This window comes from Amblyomma mixtum, chromosome 5, assembly GCF_055824585.1.
Source record: "Amblyomma mixtum isolate Tamu chromosome 5, ASM5582458v1, whole genome shotgun sequence".
NCBI classification, from domain to species: domain Eukaryota; kingdom Metazoa; phylum Arthropoda; class Arachnida; order Ixodida; family Ixodidae; genus Amblyomma; species Amblyomma mixtum.
In genome coordinates this window covers 87,740,405-87,763,134 of record NC_143016.1, presented here as the reverse complement: position 1 = coordinate 87,763,134, position 22,730 = coordinate 87,740,405, and the positions used below count along the sequence as shown (strand labels likewise).

The 22,730-nt window shown below is 44.2% G+C and overlaps 1 protein-coding gene across 8 annotated transcripts in view; it reads left to right on the top strand.

The window, feature by feature from the left end:
* Crag (DENN domain-containing protein Crag) overlaps positions 1-22,730 on the top strand; it is a 62,745-nt gene that overhangs the window by 13,083 nt on the left and 26,932 nt on the right. For all 8 annotated transcript variants that reach the window (XM_089545412.1, XM_089545414.1, XM_089545413.1 and 5 more), the window contains 14 exons: positions 1,360-1,426; positions 1,500-1,555; positions 3,045-3,189; positions 4,060-4,153; positions 5,186-5,267; positions 6,509-6,551; positions 7,387-7,548; positions 7,610-7,751; positions 8,307-8,494; positions 10,125-10,349; positions 12,054-12,094; positions 13,763-13,907; positions 17,373-17,501; positions 21,229-21,493. In XM_089545412.1, the coding sequence (XP_089401538.1) occupies positions 1,360-1,426; positions 1,500-1,555; positions 3,045-3,189; positions 4,060-4,153; positions 5,186-5,267; positions 6,509-6,551; positions 7,387-7,548; positions 7,610-7,751; positions 8,307-8,494; positions 10,125-10,349; positions 12,054-12,094; positions 13,763-13,907; positions 17,373-17,501; positions 21,229-21,493 (1,784 nt within the window). The remainder of the gene's footprint in view (positions 1-1,359; positions 1,427-1,499; positions 1,556-3,044; positions 3,190-4,059; positions 4,154-5,185; positions 5,268-6,508; positions 6,552-7,386; positions 7,549-7,609; positions 7,752-8,306; positions 8,495-10,124; positions 10,350-12,053; positions 12,095-13,762; positions 13,908-17,372; positions 17,502-21,228; positions 21,494-22,730) is intronic.

The window sequence follows — 22,730 nt, the reverse complement described above, 5'->3', positions numbered from 1 at the left end:
GCTGTTGGCAGAAGCGAGATAAAGCGTAAACTGTGGCGCGGTCGCTTGCCGCACCACCACCAGTCACTTGTGTAGTGAGGCAAAGCCTGCTGCCTGCCATCCGAGTGGGCACAACTTGGCGCTCGCCAGCGGCAGTACGATACATCCGTTTTGTGGCAAACCGCGTTCGATATGTAGAAAGAGTTGCAGGTGTTTACTAAACATTATTAGGAACAGTTCGTTATAGCCGGTAATTTGTAATATCTGTGCTTGTTTATTGAGGTTTGATTAAAGTTCACACACACACACAAAAAAAAACTCGAAAAACTCCTTAACCTTCCTGGCATTATGAGATTATTTTTGGAGGTTTATTTCATGTTGAAATTATTCGAGAAGGAAATGGATAAGATTTTAGGTTGACGCCGGATCTGTGGCAGTGATGCGTCTGTTGTGATGTGCACATATACAGTGTGGTGGCTTTTATTTTAAAGTTGGGTCTTGTTTGCTAGAGAAGCTGAAGCATAAAGAAATCACGAGAGAATAAAGAAAACTTCTCATTGGAAGTGTATTTTAAACAGGAACACTAACAAGATGAAATGGGTAGTGCTCCCTTTTCTTATTTTATACAATATATTCATTCATCGTGTGATCAGGATCATTTGACCTATGCAAATCAGGGGATTTCCATTTCGGTTTTTATTACTATTATCAGGTGCCTTTATTGAGTGGTATAAGCCATAGACTCCTGCTGAGGCTCATAAACTGCAAATGTCCTTTAGAACATAGAGCATGGTTTTTGATAACAGTTGTCTAGCAGTGACCGTCAGTAGCTTTGGGATTCAGTGGAAAGGGTCCAATTATACATGTTATAAGTATGACCATATGTAAACCTGTTTAGTTTCATTTGTAGTTTTTTGTAATGAGAGAGCATGAAGGACAGCAGAAGGAAGCTGGAAGTTTGAGTGATGCTGTCTAGTTTACTCTTCTTATCTAATATCTTCTTCATTGCAGTTCTTGGTATTTCTGATTCAAAAGCACAATTTAAGGCCTTTTCACCATGTGTAACAGATGAGTTTTCAGTAAACACTTGTTTGGCTAGATCTTTGCTAAGTTATGGGCCCAGTTTATGCCATAATTTTTTTCTTTCGTGGTATTACTTAATTATGAGTTGTATTCTGCCCAAAACAAACATGGAGCTATATGCATTGCTGGCTTCATAACCTCGGTTAGCAGGAATGGCATAGCTAAGTGCGAGCTGTCACAGGGTCTAGTGACATTTGCCTTGAATGATGTGTTGTTGTATTTGGTGTTTTCTTCCGTTGAGTCAAGTTGCAAGTAGGAGTTTATAGGCGATGACTTAAATAATCATTTCCATCTCAGGTACATCTCCCACTTCATGTTGGACATCCCGTTTCCTTCTGTACAGCGACCAAGAATATGGATACAGGTGAGTTGTGTGAGCTGTGCACAACCTGATTTAGCGTGATCACTTATGCCGTAACCTTGCTTTCTATTTTCAGCTGGAAGATGAGCATATTTCACTGTCTCAGCTGGAAGACACTCCGCTCCCACTTAGGTAGGACCCAGTGGTGGTTGGTTTTCTTGGCCTTATGGTTCATTGCTGCTACAGTCGAACCTCGTTATAATGAAATAATGGATATAATGAAGTAATTGTCATTTCCTTTAAAATACTTCCATTGGAGCCCGTGTATTTGATATCTCGTTTTCATGCAGTAAGATTTTCTTACAGTGGGCATTACGAGCATCCAGCGAACCCCACTGGCCATTTCACACAGAGTACGTCAGTTTGTAATGGTGCCCAACACTTCCATACCAATTTGATGTGGCAAATTGCAGTTCCAGTGTTCTTCAGCCTCTTCGCTGCACCAAGCCCGCTGTGAGCGCGCTCTGATTCTCTGGTTTCATGTGCATTTAGGTTTCCGTTTTCACATTATGGTCTAGTGGTTAAAACTGTTTGGCAGTGTGCTAGGTGTGCTTGAGAGTATAGAGGTCCTGCTGATTTCAGAGGGAAAGCTGTCGCAGCAAAACTGCAAAACAATTTTCGTTGACCAGAAAATGGCCATCATCAAAGCCTTCGGTCTGGAATGCGCATCCTCCACAAGGTATATTGGTATCATGAGGAGAAATGTTGTGGCTGACATGCTCATGAGCTGGGCTGCAAAGCAAAAATAATAATAAATAAATAAACAGGTACTCATGACAAAATCACTGCTGTGCATTCTCTTTTATGGAGGCCCTAATTGGCTTCAACGACAAGAAAATAGCACTAAATGTTCAAAATAGGTCTCTACGTGTCATCTGCAGCATTATTCTTCGAAAATCATTTTTTTAGGCACTTATGTCCATGCGGGTTCGGAAGACAAGGGTGCGCATTGGCAGGGCCGACATATTCGGTTGGAGCACACAGCCTCGTGGTGGGAGGGTGCCCGGTGCGATTGTTCAGAGCTCCTGCAACTCGCATAGGCGATGCTCTAAACACTGGCTATGTTTTGCTCGTTATATCCAGTGGCAAGAAAAACTGCTGTCATGTGACAGCTGCAACCAAGGCCATGTATCACTGTAATGAAGCAACAGCTGTAATGAAGAAATTGCAAGGCCCCTTTGAATTTGTTATAATGAGGTTCAACTGTATATGTAATTTGTAAATTTTTGTAATAAACAAAGAGAGAGAGAGTACTGAGCAGCCCTAGCATTTTCATTATTATTTATCAAATATGAGAGGCTGTTTTGGGGGTTGAGCAACTGTAGATTGCACAGTGGTATATGATGCATTTTGTCTATTTGTTCAAGTGTGGCATATACAATGATGTGTAATAAAAAACTGGTTCACCTGATTGCAGTTGCATTTTTTGTCTGGCAAGCAAGTGTAAATTTTGAATCCACTAGGTCTACTTATCTGGTTAAAGATATATAATGGTTATAATTAGGCTCACTCATAATTAGCACCTGTGTGGGCAGAGCTTAGTAAAGCTCTTCTGGCGAACTTCCTTTAGGAGTGACAGTAAGTGGTGTGGGCTCTCCATGTGTCAATTTTGCATTTTCAGTGGTGCATCATTTAGGGAGTTTCTGAAGACACTGGCCCCTGACAACTGCTTATGTGTTCTACTTTTGGCACTGACTGAGCAGAAGATGCTGTTTCACTCCTTGCGGCCGGATGTGCTTACCAGTGTGGCAGAAGCTCTGGTGGCGGTAAGCAGCCAACTGCACATTGAATGCAGCGTACGGTTTCTCCCTTCTCCATGTTGTGTGCAGTGTTACCTCGCCAAAATGTTGTAGACTGCGCGCATACTCCGATGTCACCATTTAGCGGGAAGTACGTTGCCTCTGGCCAAACACTCTTTTTTTCATTATTAACAATGTCCTTATTATAAACAAAACAAAATGTACAGTTGTTCATGGAAGGTCAAATGGGACTGTTTCATTTACTCTGCATATGGTTTTACCATATGTGAGTTTATTATATCTGGATTCTGCTGTGATGAATTATCATCACATCTCTTGCTGAGTGCTCTTCCTGCTTGTATTGAACTGTCAGGAGGTGGTAGTTGCTCTCCAGACCACAATGTGAGCATATGCAGAGTAGTGTTGTAGCACTGTAAGACTGTTTCAGAAGCTCTGATGCTTCCTCTTGACATGCTTGACATCTGATACAGATATTGAAGGGATCCAGATTTTTTTTAAAAACATTGCTTCTCTTCTGCATTTCTTATAGGGTAACAGCTGAATGACTCTTTCCTGATTTCCTTGAACAGTAATGCTTCAGATAAGACTGGTGCGAAATGTTATTCACATTACATCTTCTGGTAAAAGTAGTATTCCAGTGATAACATAGTGTGTGCGTGCAGAGCTCTCTGCTTAGCTATAATTATGCACAAGCCGGTGAGAGAAGAAAACCAATAAACTAGTACAGTCACCTTGCTACCTGCCTCGGCCGCTTTCCTGCTCCCCCGCGGGATGTCTGTACACGAGGTATCAAAAACAACACTTGAAGGGTAACTTGTTATGAATGTTGTTGTTAACTCATGGTGAATGTTTTGTTCTGCCTCTCCTTGTTTGCAGTTGATGTTCCCATTCCACTGGCAATGCCCTTACATCCCGCTCTGTCCATTGGGTCTCTCGGATGTGCTGAGTGCTCCCCTGCCCTTTATCGTTGGTATGCCTCACTTCCACTGGGCTCCTTTTAAGAACTGGGCTCTCTTTTGCCTGATTATTTGACTGCCCTATGTATTAGCCTATTGTTACTCAGAGAGTGGTGAAACTTTGTGTAGTGAACAGTTTCAGTGGCAGTATAGAATTTGTGCTGAATATGACTTTGAGTCATGAAGGAGCTAGACACCGCAGCGGACACGGGCCAGAGAAAGAAGACGACACAGGGCGCCCTGTGTCGTCTTCTTTCTCTGTCCTGTGTCCGCTGCGGTGTCTAGCTCCTTCGTGTCTCACCAACTGGCCTACACGTCTACCCTCCTAAGTTATGACTTTTAATGTAGTGTCCTTGTGTAGTTTGGCTAAGTGTATGAGCCTCTGTGTTGTTACTGCACTGTGATTTTCAGCTTTGATTTTATTTGTATTTTCCATCTGCCGCAATATAGATCAAAGCATAAAGCCTTCTTATTTCAGGAAAGCAACATCAGTGATTGATACCTAGAACTTTTATGCATTGTGGTCAGTTGCTCAAGGTTGCATTTAAACATTTCTTTTCTAGAGACGATTGCCAGATTGTCCCCTATGCTTTCTGTGGCTTTATTTTTTATGTGGTTGAACACAACATTAGATGCAGTTTCAGTTTCATGTCTTGCATTTCAGTGTATGGAACTTCAGGGGAAGGTAAATGTAATCAGCTATGCCAGAAATTTCACATTAGTGTTCCTCAACATGTACAAAAATGTTCAGTCCTTCATCAGTGCCTTATTCAGTTTCTTCATTATTGTGGGCATTATGCTTGAAGTTAAGTGAAAGACTTGGAAAGGAGTTCAGTGCAGCTGTTATCAGTTTGGCATATAATTAATTAATTAATGCCAGAACATGCATTTTGCAGGGTGCTTGGCTTGTACTTTTTGCTTAGCTTTCTTTTTTTCTCTTATTGATGACCAGCCTCTTTCAGTAAGCTTTACTTTTGAGAAACTGCTCTGAGTGAAAAGCACTGACCTTTTTTTGCATGAGCCAATAAAAGCTTGTTCTGTTGCAGGTGTGGATTCCAGGTACTTTGACATGTATGAGCCACCACAGGAAGTGGCTTGCGTTGATCTCGACACAAACACGATCTTTATGTGAGCATTTTGCCTCTTATGTTTTAGTTCCTATTAACAAAATAAACTGAAAAGGCTAGAATTTGTATGTGCAGGTGAAAACCATAGACTCCATAGATATTGCTTTGAGCACTTAAAATTTTTCAGCTCAGACGCACAAGAACAAAAAATAATTATTGCTGATACAGTCTAGCCCGGTTATAACGAAGTCGACGGGAATCGGAAATCACTTCGCTATATCCGCTATTTCGTAATATGCGGACTACAAAAAAAAAATGCAAAAATCGGCATACCGATTTATTGCCGCTGAAAGAAGTTGTCCAGCGTCCCCTGAACACGTTTCGCGAGTGCGGACTTCAGGATTGCGGCTTCCATACCATCCAACTGCGAACCAAAGATCTGGTCGAACTCCGGACTCCCGAGGTACATCCGTAGCGTGTCAACAGCTGCGATGGCCGCTGCGGAGGTGACAGGCTTAGGGGCACAACTAGCATCGTCGCATTCGCTGTCGGAGGCGCTCTCCGTCAAGGTCTCTTTCATGACACTCCCGGCAACTTCTTCAGTCGTCAAGTCCTCGGTGGCAACAAGGTCTTCGTCGGTGAAAACGAAGTCCTTGTGGCTTAGACCCGCAGGCACAAGGTTCAAGTCGCTAGCGGAATCCCAAAGCTGCTCCAAGCAGGCCGTCGCAGCGGCAGCATCAGCGGTAGCTTCGTTCCCAGCAGGCGCCGCCTCCGTGGCGTGCTCTACTGCTCTACGCCGTGACGCTGTTCAAGGACGGCGCAACATGAGACCGGCGTGCCATGTGGTGCAGTGAAGCAACCTTTCGCTCCGCAGGAGAGCAGACGACGCCACGAAAGGACGCTGTCAGCCGAATTTTGCTCTTATTTTCGCGGAAAAAAACGCCTCAAGGACGCAAAAATGTGTTGATTGGCACATTATTTTTGGTTGGTATTAAATCTCTTCGTTATATCCGCTTACGCGCTCTTATTTACTTCGTTAAAACCAGACCCAAAATGTATTGAAAATGCAAAAATGGGAATGGGAAATTGAAATCCCTTCGTTATAACCACTATTTCGCTATAAGTGGCTTCGTTATAAACGGGCTAGACTGTACAAGAAATATTTGCCGACAAATTTCTTGTGAAAGTTGATGTCCCTTCTCTGTGCGCTTTACAATATCTTGTTGTGTCATTTGTGCATGTGTTGTTTGTAGTTTGCTTGAAATTTGAAGGGCGCTTGCCGTTTCCTTTTCGTTTTTCCAGAAACGAAGAGAAAAGCTTCCTTACTGTTAAGCTTCTTCCCAAGGTAAACAGTGATGTATATCTTGCTCTCACTTTGCTGAGATGTCTCTCAAAGACGCATCTTTTTATAATAGAGCACACTGTCTGAGGCTCAGGTGCCGGGCTAAATGTGCGCTTCACATAGAAAGGCTCATGCAGTAGCTGCACGCAGTATTTGCCAGAAGTTTAGACATGTATCGTGTCTCCAAGAACTAGGTGGAAATTGAGTTGTAGGCTGAACCTGCTCAGTTTCACAGTTTTGAAAGGGAATGAAAAGCTGTTGCAATTATTTTCAAGAGCTTGGAGCGGTAGTGTTTGAGAATTGGAAAAATTTTTGTCATTTAAAACTGCTGTCACCGTGAGAGATGCTGGAACAGTCAGCAATTCTCTTGAGCCCAAACCATGTGGGCTGCGTCTACGCTTATAGTGCAGTGTCTGCTTACAGTGAAGTGCAGCTGATGAGCAGCAAGTAAGACCAGCCAGCACTGTGCAGCCTTGTGAGACAAAGCAACATCCACAGTCCACTTGCTGGGGATACTTGCTGTCACTTATTCTGTACGATATACAACTTGCCTTTTGAAGTTTCCGCTGGACTTTAGGCTGGACTTTAAGTGGGCTGCCCTACACACACCGACTTTCTCAAAGTGTGGCGAGGGTTGTAACCTCATTTAGCAATGTTACTAATGTTGTCATGAGGTGCTAGCAGTGATGCCCATAATTAAACCACTGATGAGCTGTACCTCGTGCAATAACCACCTCTGTAGTTGTTGCATGTCTTGTCGTAATGCGCTCATTTTATTTTTTGGGGGGTGGCAGAGTAGACGAGCGGGGCAGAGGCTTTAATTGTCCCTTACATGCAGAAAGCGGCCCGGACACTGCGTGGGAACCTGCAGTCTTTGTACGAGAAGGTCTGCATGTACGAAAGCAATGCTGCTGGCATGGCAGCCGTGGCTGCACAGAACCCGACGTCAGCAGGAGCCCTGGGGCCCTTTGATCGGGAAATTGGGCTCCACAAGAAGGAGGTATGTCGTTGCAGTTCTTTGTCTTGCCTTGTGCCCACTGATCGTGAACGCCTGTGCTCAGCGTCGACTGGAGCTGGAGATCCAGGAGGCATTCTTGCGGTTTATGGCAGCCATCCTTAAAGACTTTGGCTCATACCTCCGGCCTATCACCACTGCCCCAAAGCCAGGAGTCACGGACCCTAATTCACTGTTCGACTTCAATGGTGAGCTCTTTTAGCTCCTTGAGCATTTAATGCTTACTGGTATTTTGTGTGTGCCTCAAGTCATGCTGGTGCTTTGAGTAAAGCGCACTGAGTGCTTTGTAAGGCTAACCTCTTCTGCTTGCAAACACCAGCCAACCAACGTTGAGCTTTGAATCGTGTTGATGCTTTTCCTCATGTCCATCGTTATTGCTATTGCTGTAATCAGGAGCAGATATAAGGGGCATTTGGTAGCGAGAATTGTTTTTAGTTGATGATACTTAACACTGGGCTTTTGCAACAGCTAATGCACATTAAGATTTATATAGCCATGCCAGTTATAAATGTATTGCTTCGCACCACTTGTGTTTTTAACGTCTTTTGTGTGGTTTCCTTTTGGTTTCTGTGGCCACTTGGAAACTTGATGATTCTTGGCCAGCGTAGCACTTCTGCGTATCATTTCACTGCTGCAGTTAGTTTATGGCAGTAATGCGAAGTAGCTGTATGCTGGCATTGCTCTTTGTGCGATTTTTCTTTGGACATAGTGGGACTGACTGCTACATTCTCTGTTCCCTGCAGGCTTTATGAAGAGCCGAGATCGGAACTACCACCGCTTCTATCAGCTAATGATGCACACGCAGATGTTCACCCGTTTCATTGAGGAGCGCTCGTTTGTCTCTGACAAAGATGTGAGCCTGGCATTCTTTGATGAATGTACAGAAAGGGTGGACGCTGCTGGTGACTCTGCTGAGCACTTGCTTTTGGAGGTGCGTCTTTGTACATGTCAGCAATCTTGCCACATTTAGTTTTTCGACTGTTCAATGTATGCTGTTCGGTGGTTGATTAAAGGTGCACTGAAGAGGAATCTGAACTTGTCTTTTTGCTGCGGGAACTCTATCTACACGTTCCGAGCTTTCTTAGAAACTGCGATTTACTGCCCTGTGTGGCCAATTTCCCCAATTAAATCGAATTAACGTCCGGCTCCCGCCTTTTTTTTTTTAATTCTGCCTCATACGGTGGGCGGAGTCGACCAACGCGTGGAGCGCCTTTCACCCGGTCCCGTGGCGGCTTGCCGCTCTGCCATCGGCGGAGTAATACGTAGTAGTCCGTAGTAGCAAATAGTCCGCGCGTATTTTTATTTCTTCAGGCTTATTTTGCGGCTATATTATCTGTGAATGAAACTATTTATTCATGGAAACCTAAAAAACAAAATGAAGCGACAGCAAAGCCTCCACAGGACTGGGTGAAAGGCGCTCCACGCGTTGGTCGACTCCGCCCACCGTATGAGGCAGAATTAAAAAAAAAAGGCGGGAGCCGGATGTTAATTCGTTTTAATTGGGGAAATCGGCCACACAGGGCAATAAGTCACTGTTTCTAAGAATGCTAGGAACGTGTGGATTGAGTTCCCGCGATAAAAAGACATGTTAAGAATCCTCTTCAGTGCACCTTTAAGAGTGGTTGTTGGCATGGATGCTGCCGTCAGCAATATTACGTTTAGTTCCATTATAACGTGGATTGTTTTTCCCATAGGCTTTGTTGAACTTGCAGAAATGGTGGGAGTTATATCATACTTTAATGCTGTGTTGCTTGTTATTTGCCGTACTAGGATTTTAAGTTTTGTGTAGTACAAAAGTTGATGTGGTTTAGGTATGCGGTTCTGGAAGCGTGGGATTGAAGCCGGTACTTCGGTATTGAAACACTTATTGTCATAGCTTTAGTTATTGATGCTGCAAAATAAATTAGCCTGTGCTGTTTTTGCTCTGATGAGGTGGCTTATGAAGAGCCTGAACTTTCTCAGGAATCTTTGACTTGTTTAGCTTCTGTTGCCAAAAATGCAAGCTGTTTGGTGCTCAACTTGAGTAGCGTCACATTTACACTCACTGTGTGCAACAATGTCCACATCTCGCAGGTTTTCGTTTTTCTGTTCACTTCCAGGGTTGCTAGTTGAAAGGGTTCCATTTGTAATTCTTTTAGTTTTCTGCGTGTACTTCTGACTTCAACAACTGGAAATATTACTGCATATGTAATAGCACTTGTGTAAGGGCCACACTTTTTTTTTTAGTCGTTTTGAGTGTCGCAGGCAGTTATCGTCTTTCAACTCCCAGCACATGAACAAAACTATGCGCGCATGAAGCAGTTCTTTTGCTAACTTTTTTTTTAACAGATTACTGGCTGCCAAGTTAGTGGTGCAGCCCTTACACAAGTATACATGGTATTTTTACAAGACGCTAACCGACTCATGTTGCATGCATTAGCTGATCGCCAGCACACAGGGGCCTGCGACCTCTCCAGAATTTAGCGAGGAGTCCTTTACTCCCCGTCAGTCCCACCCTGACCTTAAGCCCTAGCTGCAGTCCTGAGGGTAATGGCCTCGAAATGTGCTGTTTCGCCATTCAGGTGGCAGGGTCCTTGCAAAGCCATGAGCACACTGTGTTCATCTCGGCACCTGAAGCCCCACTGGTGGAAGGCATCAATGGCAGCCCTGGCACCTTTGGGTCCCTGAATTCGGCCCTGTTTCACCGGCAGCCCGCCACCTCCCTCTTGCGGGTGGTACCAGAGTTCCAGCCGTCAGCGAGCCCTGTCGCTCGTCGCACCAAGCAGGAGGTTAAATCTGCCCTGCGGGTGAGTTGGGCAGGCCTGCAAGGTCATGCCTTGGAACACTGTTATGCGCAGTGCTGTCACTAGCAGTGAAGTGACTGGAAAGGAGAAGCAAAAAGTAAGTTAAAGAGAAACAAAAATTAAGTTGAGCCTGAACTATCTGCTTTATGTGAGCCTTTTTGACATGGTGAGGAGGCTTTTGCAGACGTTAGGCTGCTGCTGGACCTTGCAATTACAAGTGAACCCTGCTCTTCGCACAGTTTGCACACCTGCCATCTCTCCATCACTTTTTTTTTCATACTTTGTTTACTCGTGTGCAGAATGCTTGATCTTTGGCCTTATCCTGTGACTGTTTGTAATGCAGCAGTCGGCTGGTCGAGGGACTCTAAGAGCAAAATTATACGAGTGAAACTGGTGGATTGAAGGTCCACATCATTTGCAAGATCAAGCATGAAGTTTTACATTTAGCCTTTGTGATGCTATGTAAAATTAGGTGTAAGTAGCTTTAACATGTGGTTGTTAATTATATCTTGTTCTCAGTGCATGAATTTTGGTGCTTGGTGCTCATTGCTTCTATCATATTAATTAGGGTTTCCATACAAGTGTTCGTTTATACAGCAGAATGGCTCATTGTGTTCTCTGCGAGGATGTCGCAGTCTTGGAATGACAAATATTACAAAAGAAGTGCCTAGATGTCAATGTTTAAGAGCATGATAGAAGTGGGGTAACATGTGCTTATTAGGTACATACTGACAGCAAGCATTTGAAGAGTTCTGAATGAAGATTTTAGGCAGTAAAACCAAGTTCATCAGCAGGAATAAAAACCCCAAAAAGCAGGTGCACATCATTTTGTAGAAACTGTCTTTCAAGCATCTGCTCTATTTTGAAACTGTGGGCTCAGTTTCCTGTTGAATCAGTAACACCACTGCAGCTTGTGGTTGGCTTGCATGTTAAGTGTCAAAGCTTCAACACCAGCGTTATAATAATGTGAACCAAAAGACCTGAAGTCTCACATTTATAAATTAGTGAAAAGTGAAACATGAAGAAATAATTAAAACGTGTCACAGTTGTTGGTCTCGTGCGGTTTATAAAAGCATGTGGGGAGAGACTTGTTCTAACTCTATTCTTCATAACTAATTTTGGAGACATGTGGGCTGTGCCTACGCTGATAACTTTTCCCAAGAACAGGTGAACTGGGTTTGCTTTATCATTCGTTAACTCCTGATGAAATTACTTTTGAAGTGGCTTTGTTTTGCTTGTTTGTTTGTTGTAAGTATGTGCAGTTTTCCTTTTCTTTTCTTCTTTTTGACATTGTTTAAGTCTCAGGTGATCGAAATAAAGTGACATCTTGTGCTGTGAAAGCTGCTTCTAGGATTCATTACTTCCATGATTCCTGAACCATTCTTTTGTCATTGAACTGTGCCATTAATATAGGCATCTAATCATTTGTCACATTCTGCAAAGTTCTGTTGTCCTGTCATTTCTCTGCAGCAACTTTCCTGGCAATTCTGGAATGCTGGTAACTGAAATCTTTAAGACTAGACTGATATTTTGGAGCATTTGTCGTAATGACAGCTGTAGTGAATGTCATTCATGCCAGTCAACAATGCATGGGTGTAATGTCAGGCCCTTAAGTTTTAGACTAGAAATACATGACAGCCTATCTTCACTTGCTTATCAGGATGTTGTTGTGTTGTTGAGTGAACATTGTCTTGATACTGCTTGCAGGCTGCCCGGATACAAGCCGAGTGCCCCGTCAGCTGGGCAAAGTAAGCCTGCACTTTCTTGCTGTAATTTAGTTGTCACCTGCTGTAAGTAGGCAGATAGGGAAGAGTGGGGTGAAACTCAACACACATTTCTAGATCATATTTTTTTTTTATTTTTCGCAAATATTGATTAACAAATATTGCTGGATTATTTGCTACCATCCTGGCATCATGCTCATTAAATATGAAAAGGCCATATGAAGCAGAACACAGGAAAATTTTGGGGAGAAATTTCAAGATACTGCATCGTGCCCCAACCCTCGGAGCAAAATGAGACAATGCACATGGCAAAAGGAGGTGCCTCCCCAAAAAACAGTCATTGCTCTGTCTCGCAATGAATGTACACAAAGTTTACTCTATGGGCACCAACACTATCTTAGTGAGCCTTTTGGCATGACGAGCACTGTGTGCAAACACAGCCTGTCGCTGTTTTGTTCCATGACCCACTGCAAGCTTGGCAGTTCTACATCCAGGCTGAGTTTCCAGCCTTCTTCTCAACTCCTTTGTTCCAGTGTCACAAATGTCACTCTTGTGCTTCACCCTTGTCGAATGCACATTTTACACTGCTTGATTTGTACAGTGTGAATGCGAACATCTGGGCATTATAGTAGGTTAGGCTGAACTGAGCTTGCTCCATCGTCACGGTTTGTTTTAAAAGTGGGCGTTCTTGGTAGTCAGGAAGAGTATGCTGCTTAGATCCCTAAGAAACATTGTCCAGTTCCTGCCCTTTGCCTTCTTTCATTTTCTTCTACTGTGGAGGGCTCTTTAGGGACACTAAGATACTTGGTGGCACCAGTGCTGCTTGATGTTCTGTAGGGCTTTTTATATGTCTTCGCGCCTATTTGTAATCAATATTTTCCTCTGATATGTGCGGACCATCCTATAAAGCCAGAAAAGAAAGGCAGAGCTTCAGAGCAAGCACTGAAAGTCATTGTCTTTACTTTCGACCCTGAGAAACTCCACGATTCCGTGTTTTGCCCCATGTGTAGCCTGCTGTTAAAATAATTTTCCTGTAAAAATGCAAGGAGCAGACCCGCTTAAACTTTGCATAAATTAAGAGGAATAATTAATTGTAATAAACAAATTCACACATTAATCCAGGACGCTTGGTTGGTTGTGCTGCAGTGTCCCGAAAAAAGTGGTGTGCACAAAGTCGGTCCTTTTCAACTGTTTTCTTGCCCACTAAGGCTAATTTTGCAATTTTTTTGTCTGATTGAGAAAAGACTAATTTTGTCAACCTTAACCTAAATTGTAGTGCGCATACAGCTAGTTCAGCTAGCTATCCAGTTGATATGATTTTAAGTTTATAAGTTAAATGATGCTAAGTAACAAAGTTTACATTTTGCCCCACTGTCCCTACACGTAGGTTCGTGTAGGTTTAGCAGTCTCTTGTATAACATGATTTTTTTGCAATTGGCCTCAGCTGTACTTACTCAGCAATCTTGTCTGTTTGTGCTTATTCATAGATTTTATTGGCATATTTGTTAATCTGAATTGGCTTGTCAAATCTGTAAAATTCTTTAGTGGTGCCCACAGCATTGCTATTCACTAGGGCGCTTTTAGCGTGAGTGTGTCTCTCTACTGTTTTAATGCCAGACCTGCTGTGAACTGAAATCATGTATGGGTAGTGTCTAGTGCTGTGTGTAACAGTCCTGAATGGTGGTTTCTCAGGTGTCTAGCAGGCACCAGCTACAGCATCTGGTTCATGCACCTGCCAGCCTACACCAAGACCTTTGCGTCCAAAGCCAAGGCCCTGCGTGTGGCTGATGAAATCCTGCAACGCATGCAGCAGCTCAAGCTGCCTGCCCCTGATGAGGTTCGCTTTTGTTTGGCAAATTTTCCGTCTGCCATCTTCCATGCCATTATTGAGCATAGAGAACTGATCTGAGCAAACTAAGTAGTGATAAAAGACGTAGGAGAATTAGACGTGTTACATGTCTCCTAGTTAACTGTGGTAAATTGTAATTATTTTTTATCCAGCAGTGACCATTGTGCCACAATAGGGGATATTCAAAATTCCGCAAGTGCGCTTTCCCGCAAAACAATGTTGTCCCAAACAAGATGGCTGACCATGCGTTTCCAGCTGAGACAAAGCAAGAAAGACTTTTTTTGTTTGATTCTTCCAATATACGTTTCTTACATTCTATCCACACCTTTAGCGGCTGTCCTGTAGCCCACCTAGTTCCTTTATAGCGAAGTCGGCCATCTTGTTTGGGGCAACATAGTTATGTGGGAAAGTGCACTTGCGGAATTTTGAATATCCCCTATTGTCTTCGTCAGCTGATACATCACCATCATTGTCACTGCCCTAGTGATGGTTTAATGAAGCATTGTTTTGAAGTAACTTATCATTTTTTATTGCTGCTGTATGAAGTGAACCTGTTTTAAATGTAGTAACAGTCACCGTGGTGGCTCAGTGGTTATGGTGCTCGGCTGCTGACCCGAAAGACACGGGTTTGATCCCGGCTGCGGTGGTCACATTTCGATGGATGCGCAATGCTAGAGGCTTGTGTACTCTGCAATGTCAGTGCACATTAAAGAACCCCAGATGGTTGAAATTATCCGGAGCCCTTCACTACAGCGTCTCTCATTGCCTGTGTCACTTTGGGATGTTAAACCCCATAAACCTAACCTTTTAGTGTAGTAACGAACCGATAGGTTCATTGCACGTGGTGCTTATGTTGACTAGTAATAACTAGGGGTGTGCAAATATTTTAAATTTAGATATTCAGTTCGTATTTCTGTGCGCAAAATTGATATTCGAGAATTTCCAAATACTTTCCAGCGATCGTACAGTCGAACCCCGCAATTACAAAACCGCCGGGGCAGGAAAACCTTTTCGTTGTCGTGAGAATTTCGCTGTCGCGAAAATAGACAAATAAGCACAACTATTACCTTGCAGAACGAAAATTTAATGAAAAAAGTCGCTTATTTTGCTCTGCTTGACATTGCTGTGCAGGAGCTTGACGACTCTGGCATCACAGCTTGATAAGCTATGCATAGCTTCGTCGTCGTCGTGGTCGCCGAGAAAAGTCCGGATAACGTCAAAAGCATCAAGCACATCACGCGAGCTTACTTGCTTACCTTGTGCTTGGTTATCGCAGTCTTCGTCGTCACTTGCCTCATTTCCTTTGCGCACACTGTCGATAATAGCGTCGTCGCTGAATTCCTCATGATGCCATTCTTTGATTTCAGAATCGTAGAAAGTGAGCTGCACGGGATACTGAACTCTTCCGCAATGTCCGTCTTCTTTCTGCCTTTTTCAGCTTCGGCGATGATTGCAGCCTTTTCCTGCAGCGTCAAAAACTTTCGGAGGCGGCATGTTTCCGACAGTAAAAAAAACAACAAAAAACACTGTACACAAGCAAGTCGCGACCGAATTCGGCTTGCACAAGGCGGACGGCGAGATCGGCGAGATAGCGTGGTCGGCGCACTAGCGAAAAGAAAAAAAAAGGGTTCCTTGCTCTTCCCCGGTTGGCCGGCGGTGTCGTCACGTGCGTGCGTAGTCGCCAACAGACGGGCTAGCAAAAATCCGCTTTCAGCGGGCAAAAAAAGAAAATGCTTTGCTATCATCATCATTACCGAACCAACCGAAAGGAAACAAAAATGGCTGCACCGGTGCTTGTTGGCAGGTGAAATGAACGGGCCCGACTTGTCGGATAAGTGTGCTGCTGCAGTTTTGCCCATTCTATGTTCCCGACTGGCTGATGTGCCGAAAAAATGTTGCAGATGATTACCTCAAACTTTCGTTAATTCGGGACTGCTTTTTAAAAACCCTTCGCTGTTGAGAGGGGACAAATGCATTGAACCATATGGGAGTTCGCCGGGGGTGCCAGAATTTTTCGTTGCCGCGAGAATTTCGTTCTTGAGGGCTTTCGTTATTGAGGGGTTCAACTGTATACCGCGCTGGCTCTCATAAATTTGACTCTGGCAAAACCACAATATCTGGGCAGATTATCCAACGATCAAGTTTATAGTTCCAGGGAAACAATACAAAGATCCTGTTCCTTCTCTTCTCCGTCGTTTACCGTTTGGACTGGTCGTGTTCCAATGCTGTTAGGCTTGACCCCGTGCGAAATTCCACAAGCAGGCTTTTTCACATATCACATGTGCTGCGAACAAGATGGCCGATGACCCACTTCGAACGATTGCAGTGTGAAAACTCGCTTTTTTAATCATTCCTTAATATGTTACTCAATGCCCACACCCACGGCATTCGGCCTGTCACCTTCATAACTCTCCTTGTGTGAGGTCCGCCATCTCATTTTGGTAAACTATGATATGCGGGAAAGCCCGCATGCAGAACTTTGCATGAGTCTCCAAAAGGGGCGAGTCAAGGTGTCACAGCAGTGTAAGCGATTGTGTAAATATTTCGCCTATTGCATGATGCGTTGTAACCCATGCACCTTTTAAGTAGATGCGATGGCCAGCCTGACAATGATCGGAGGGCCCCTGTCATTAGGTCAAAAAATTGCCTGCTGCATAGTTTCGGTTTCTGAGCTTCGCTGCTCACCCGTGGCGACGGCAGCTGTTGGCCCACACATCCGTCAGTAGTCCGATTCCAGCTCCGCGCTTCTTTCAGACGCCGACTGATGCATCTCTGGTCATTTCTTTTTCCTTTCTAGAAGCAGTCTTGCCGTTTCGACGCCAGTTTGTGTTCCCCACTCGCTTACATTCGCATTGTTCCTCCAGCATGCCGAAACTGAGCACTTTTCATGGGCTTATAGGTGTTTGCGCGATGGAGCTGCCTCATAAGGCTTTACCGTGTTTTCACATAATCGGCAGTTTTTTTGTTTTTTTTTCAGGGGTCATGGGGCATTTTACAAATCGACCTGTGGATAATTCAGGCATTTCTTCCGGTCCCTTGAACTCCGAATTATTGAGGTTTTAATATCCGCCATCTTTTTTTTCTTGTTGCCAGTCTTGTCATTTTTTGGATATCATTTTGCATGATCACATTACAGGTTGAATACTGTTATGCTGTCTGATCAGATTAAGCAGTATACATTTCTGTGCACATCATGTTTTTTGTACAGTGCTGAGTCTGTCGAGGTTTGTTCACTTCAGTTGCAAAGACCATGCGCTATTTTGAAAAAGTAAAGGCAACAACATTTGCTTGTTTATCATTTTCTGAAATATTTTTTTTTTTTGTACTGAACAGATATTCGATTCAATATTCAGATATTTTCATATTCGATTCCTATTCGAAAATTTCGGTATTTGCACACCCCTAGTGATAACCAAATATGGAAACATTGTTTGTTGTTTCGTTGCATTTCAGGTATCCTATCGTATTCTCATGCTGCTGTGTGGCCAGTACGGTCAGCCAGCTCTTGCAGTCAAGATCCTGTTTGACATGAAGAAGCACGGCGTTCAAGCTAATGCCATCACCTATGGTTACTATAACAAGGTAACACAACCTTTACTTTGAGACTTTGTTTCTCTTCTGTCAACTCGCATGGGTTTTGTTGTGCATCTTCATGTACTTGTGGTAATATCTTCTGTGCTACCTTATTGATTTTGACTCAAAAAAGATTTGGCATGTGTTGCATCATTGTAAATATGAAAGTATGCTTTACTTGCGGCCATCTCTCACTGATGATTGACGTTTGTGTTCAGCGCACAAAAACTGTTTTCATTACAGTTGCAAGTTGCAAATTGATGGCCTGTAACTTTCACCAGTAATAACATGTTTATGCAGAATATCTTGAGAGAACATCTGTTATTTTGTGTTTTGCTTCTTGAGCTGGTTGCGGCAAGGATATGGCTTAACAGTGCACCTCAGCCTAACAGCAAATGCACCATTTCATTCTCTTGCTACATTTTGGTGCCACAACTCCCCTCAGCTGTGCTGTAAATGTCTTCAGAACAGTGTTGAACAGTAGACCTTTCCACAAATTGCAGCGCCGCGCCATCCCCTAGCGGATCCGTGCAAAGCATGATGGGAGAAAGGAACGATCGCCTCCCTCGTCGGCTGCTGTCAAGCGTGTTGCTGTGTTGTGCCGCCGTGTACAGGCGTTGTACGTCTTCTCGTGAGCGTTGTTGGTTGCCTCTTAGCAAAATGTTGCAGCGCACTGCTGTGGTGGTTATCTGTTAGTCTGTCTAAGGGAGTGCTTGAAGATAATATTACAGCAATGAACATTTACCGCGTCAGCATGAAATTTCTCAGGAGTGCGCCGATGGACACGACTGCACTCATACTGCTGTTTACATCGCTGCGTACGAACAGCTAGTGCTCGTTTTCATGACATAAAACGCAACCAGCGCTTTAGTTCTCTTAAACATTAAACAACCTGTTTTCTTTTTTACCGACTGTAGCCGTGCTTGTTTACGCAGTGCGATAATGTGTGGGAAGCGATGATACGATCGCACGCCTGAGAAACACTTGACAGCGGGCTGTTGACATCGCGCAGGACCGGCGCTTCTCGCTTCTTGTCCCGGCTTCCTCCGACGTGACCAGTACTTTATTTTAAACTACTTTATCCAGAAGTATGTTTGGCAACCGTTCGCTTTAACTGAAACGGCCTAACTTGTTATCCACAAGCTAGCGACGGCGACGACTGCTGCTGGCCGTAAAGCACGGCTCGACAGTTTGGGTCACACCGGCGTTTCCCGTTTATCATATGCATGCCCTGCGATGTAAGCAATAGTTTATTTCAGGTCACTGTTGCCAAAACTACACTCGGTGACCATTTTCATTCGCTAAAGCTTGTGATTCGCTCTTCACAACCGTCGCAATCATAGATATCCAACCCTGCGGACTCGCTAGGCCTAGTCGTCGCGCAAGGGAAGGGAGTCGTCGTCGACGGAAATGAATTTGGCAAGTGCTTATCGCTGGGGAGTGTTCAGGTGTGCACATGTGAAATATAGCCGTTCGTTTCGCTCATTTAGAAGTGCGAACATATTCACATCGCCGCCTCATCACTGCTTTCGCTCAGCCGCCGACAAGGCTGACCGTCCGCCGATCGGATTCGTTGGTGTCGTTGGCCTGGAAAACTTGTCCCACTGCAATCATATCATAGTAAACTAGATATTTCACTATAATAACATGCTGCTGTTGAGCGTGATATATATAGTGTCGTTGTCGGACTAGTGTGACCGTCGTCGTCGTTGTGCACTGAAAACGAGCTGAGGCTTTCGAATGCGTTTGGAAAGTGTCGTGTAGCACCGCGCGCGTCCGTCGAGTCCGAATGTCATTCCAATTCTCGAATGTAATTCTACTCAGATGTCATTCGAAAGTTCCCGTGTAGCACAGGTATAAGAAACAGCGATGGCGACGAGATGGCAGAGAAAGGCTTTCCAGTGGTCAGGCGCTGTCGGAGAGACGGACAAAAAGACACGAGCGCGGCGCCGCGGCGCTCCGTTTTCCCAGAGTGCTTTGCGCGACCGCTTGGTGGCGCTGCAGAATTTGTGAAAAGGTCCATTGGACTGTGAGGTGCAAGTGCATTGGGTTATTGGGTACCTACATGTTAAGTCTGCAGGAATGCGAGCTTCATCTCAGCTGACTTTAGGATGTGCGGGCTGGCCTCTGGGATGTTGAGTTAGATGTGGGCCATTTTCGAAAGTGGTGGTGAATAGAGGTGTATGCAAGGAGATTTTAGATTTTGGTGTTTTGACAAAACCTCATATAAAATGGTTGTTTTGCTTGCTCATTCAAAAAGCTGCAACATAGGTTTCAGCGTCAGTGCATTGGCTGTGAATAATGCCCCTAGTTTCCCACGATATTTCGTGTTGACAGCCAAATTCTCATTTTTTGATACAGTTTTTCTTATGGACATCAGTAGGAATGACAGAACAATGGAAAAGTGACTAATTTACCTTATTTGCACAAATATACAGTGAAACCTCGTTATAGCAAACAGGCAAAAAATCTTAAAATGGTTCCATATAGCCAAAATTTGCAGTATAAAATTTTGTCAGAAACGCATGCAATTTAGTCACCAAAGGTATGGCAGCTCAGGAGATCCTTACTAAAAGTGAAGAGGCCTTTTCCTGGGCTTTAGCAACATTTCAAAGGCACTCATGATGATTCTGGAGGCCGCAAAAAATGAGTGCAGTTAGGTTGGCTTCTCCGCTCAGCACCACAAGTGGGCAATAGAGGCAGGTTTAAGTGCCTGCTAGGGTGTCTTTCCTGCACCACAGCCGTGTCGCGTGGAAAGCGGTATGTCAGAGCAAAAGCTGTTGCCGTTTTGACCCCCTCAGTGACAGCAGACTTGAGCGCAGGATGGTTACTGCAAGCCTACAGCTTTCCATGCTGCTGCTTCCAGGGCACTACTGACGTGTGCGAGAGGTGTGAACGCGTGCTGACTGCCTACACCCCCCACGTGCCGTTGTATCTTAAGTGCCGCTGTTCACGAGTGCGGGGTAAAAGTGCGAACCTTGGTCCGAACGCTTGCCGCGTCGCCACCAAATCATTTGTGTAGTGCGGCATAGTCTGCTGCCTGTCATCCAAGCGGGCACTGCTTGGAGTTGGGGAGTTCAATATATCCGTTTCATGGCCATCCGCGTTCAGTATATAAAGTAAAAATTGCATGTGTTTGTTAAAAATTTTTATGAAGAGTTCGGTACAGCCAATAATTCATAATATCCTTGTTCGTTACATTGAGGTTTGACTTGACATGCGGAGGAGGTTGAGACCTCAGGAAAGTTTTAAAACAAACATTATTGCAATTCGAACGAAATCCCAAACCATTCAGGATAACTATAGCCAAAGGAATATTCACTGCCCATTGCAGTAGCTGAATGGCAAGTATACCTGAAAACTGCTTGAGAGCTGGAATCCAGTGACAGAGGCCTTGCACAGTTTCTTTCCAAGCAGCACGAACAGGATTGAGATTTCGACGTCCTGTCTTTCTTGGCTGGGATAGAAGTGACTCCAACACACTCTTCCATTGCTCTCAAATAATTTTTCCGCCAGAATCAACTGTATCGACGCAGCGGGATCGTTCTGTCGTTAGGGAGATGTAGTATCAAGCAAGTGCCCTTCTTTGAGTGAAGGAGACAGGAAACATTACTTGATGCTGAGCTACAACAGCCACTTCCAATTTTAAAAGAGGGATCTCTGCAGCATGCAAGGCATGTGCTCAAAAAAAGATGTCATCAGTGACCATCTTTTACTTTTTTTTTTTTTCTGACAGGCTGTGCTGGAGTGTGCGTGGCCTACCGGGGACAGTGCTCACTGGGCCAAGCTGCGAAATGTTGTGCTGGCAGTGTCCCAGTTCAAGCGTGCTCTGCGGCGGTCCCAGGGCTCTCTGGCCTCCACAGTGCCTGACGCCCCGCGTAGTGTTGGCAGCAGCCGCACCAGTCTCGAAGAGACCCTGCGGCCTCAGCTCGACCCCGTGGCTGTGACTCCGGAGCTGCTTCCTGAGTTGCTCATCAAGACGGACGACCGGTCCAGCTCGGGTCAGAATGCAGCCCTTTTCTCATATACTTGCTGTCACAAGCACTGCTTAAGGAATGCCCTGCACATAGTAGTTGTGTGCAGTTTCTTCTACCCGTCATTGAAGATCCTTGGATGTTTTGAGCTGCAGCTTTCATGCTAGTCCTTGCAGACATTTATGGAACTTTCGGTCATCAGAGTTTCTACAGTCTAAAACAAAGTCTTCTCATGGTAGAAACTGATTGTATATTGGAGGGGAGAAAGCTTATTTTTGCATAGCTGTAATAACCTAGTTTTGAGGAGTGCTGCATCTGTTGTTGACGGTGTAAATCATCCAAGAGGCTTAATTCATTGTTTTGTTGCGGTGACACTTGACGTCATGGCTCATCTCATAAGTGAATGCACTTTGTAGCAAAGCTCACAAGAGTATGAGTAGATGAAACAGCCTAAGTTTTTATGTAATTCGATGGAATAAGCCTGGTTGAGTTCATCTCATAAGTGAATGCACTTTGTAGCAAAGCTCACAAGAGTATGAGTAGATGAAACAGCCTAAGTTTTTATGTAATTCGATGGAATAAGCCTGTTTGAGTCTTTGGGGTAGTGGAAAACTTGATTATCACTTTACTTGAGAAGATATCACGCCATGCTCTCGGCATCAACGCTTTTTTCAGATGACATATTTTAGACAGAAGGGACATGTGGTAGCTTCAGTCTGAAATATGGTCATACTTTTTCACAAACATGAGGGTCTATGCCAAATTAAGTTCATGGTCATACAATAGTTGCCAATTTCTGCCCGAATCATGTGCATTTGCAAGCGGCCATTGCTAGCAGGTGGACTGGAAACCTGGAGGGTTGGATGCAATAATCAGTTCTATGCACACATCGGTTTGGTTAATGCATTGTGCATAGGCTGCTTTGGAGGCACTGGACACTGGGCAAAAGGTGGTCGTCCTTTTAAGTAGCCTTTGTTTTGTATCTTGCTCATTGCGTGTTGGCAAAACCATAAAGGTTTATTTTAAGGCTGCTTTGTAGTAATAATTGTAATTTGTAATATTAATAATCCTGGCATGTAGGCAGATTGAGTCATTTTTTATAACAAACAATCCATGTATTGGCATAGTTGAAAGGTACATCATTACTGAAAAATTGTGGTTATGTGAGATGTGTGGAGTGTCACAGGAGAGGCTGTGCAGTGTGCATCGTGCCTTGGGAAGTGTTATGTAGCGGTAGGTACATTGTTATATAGTAGATTTATTT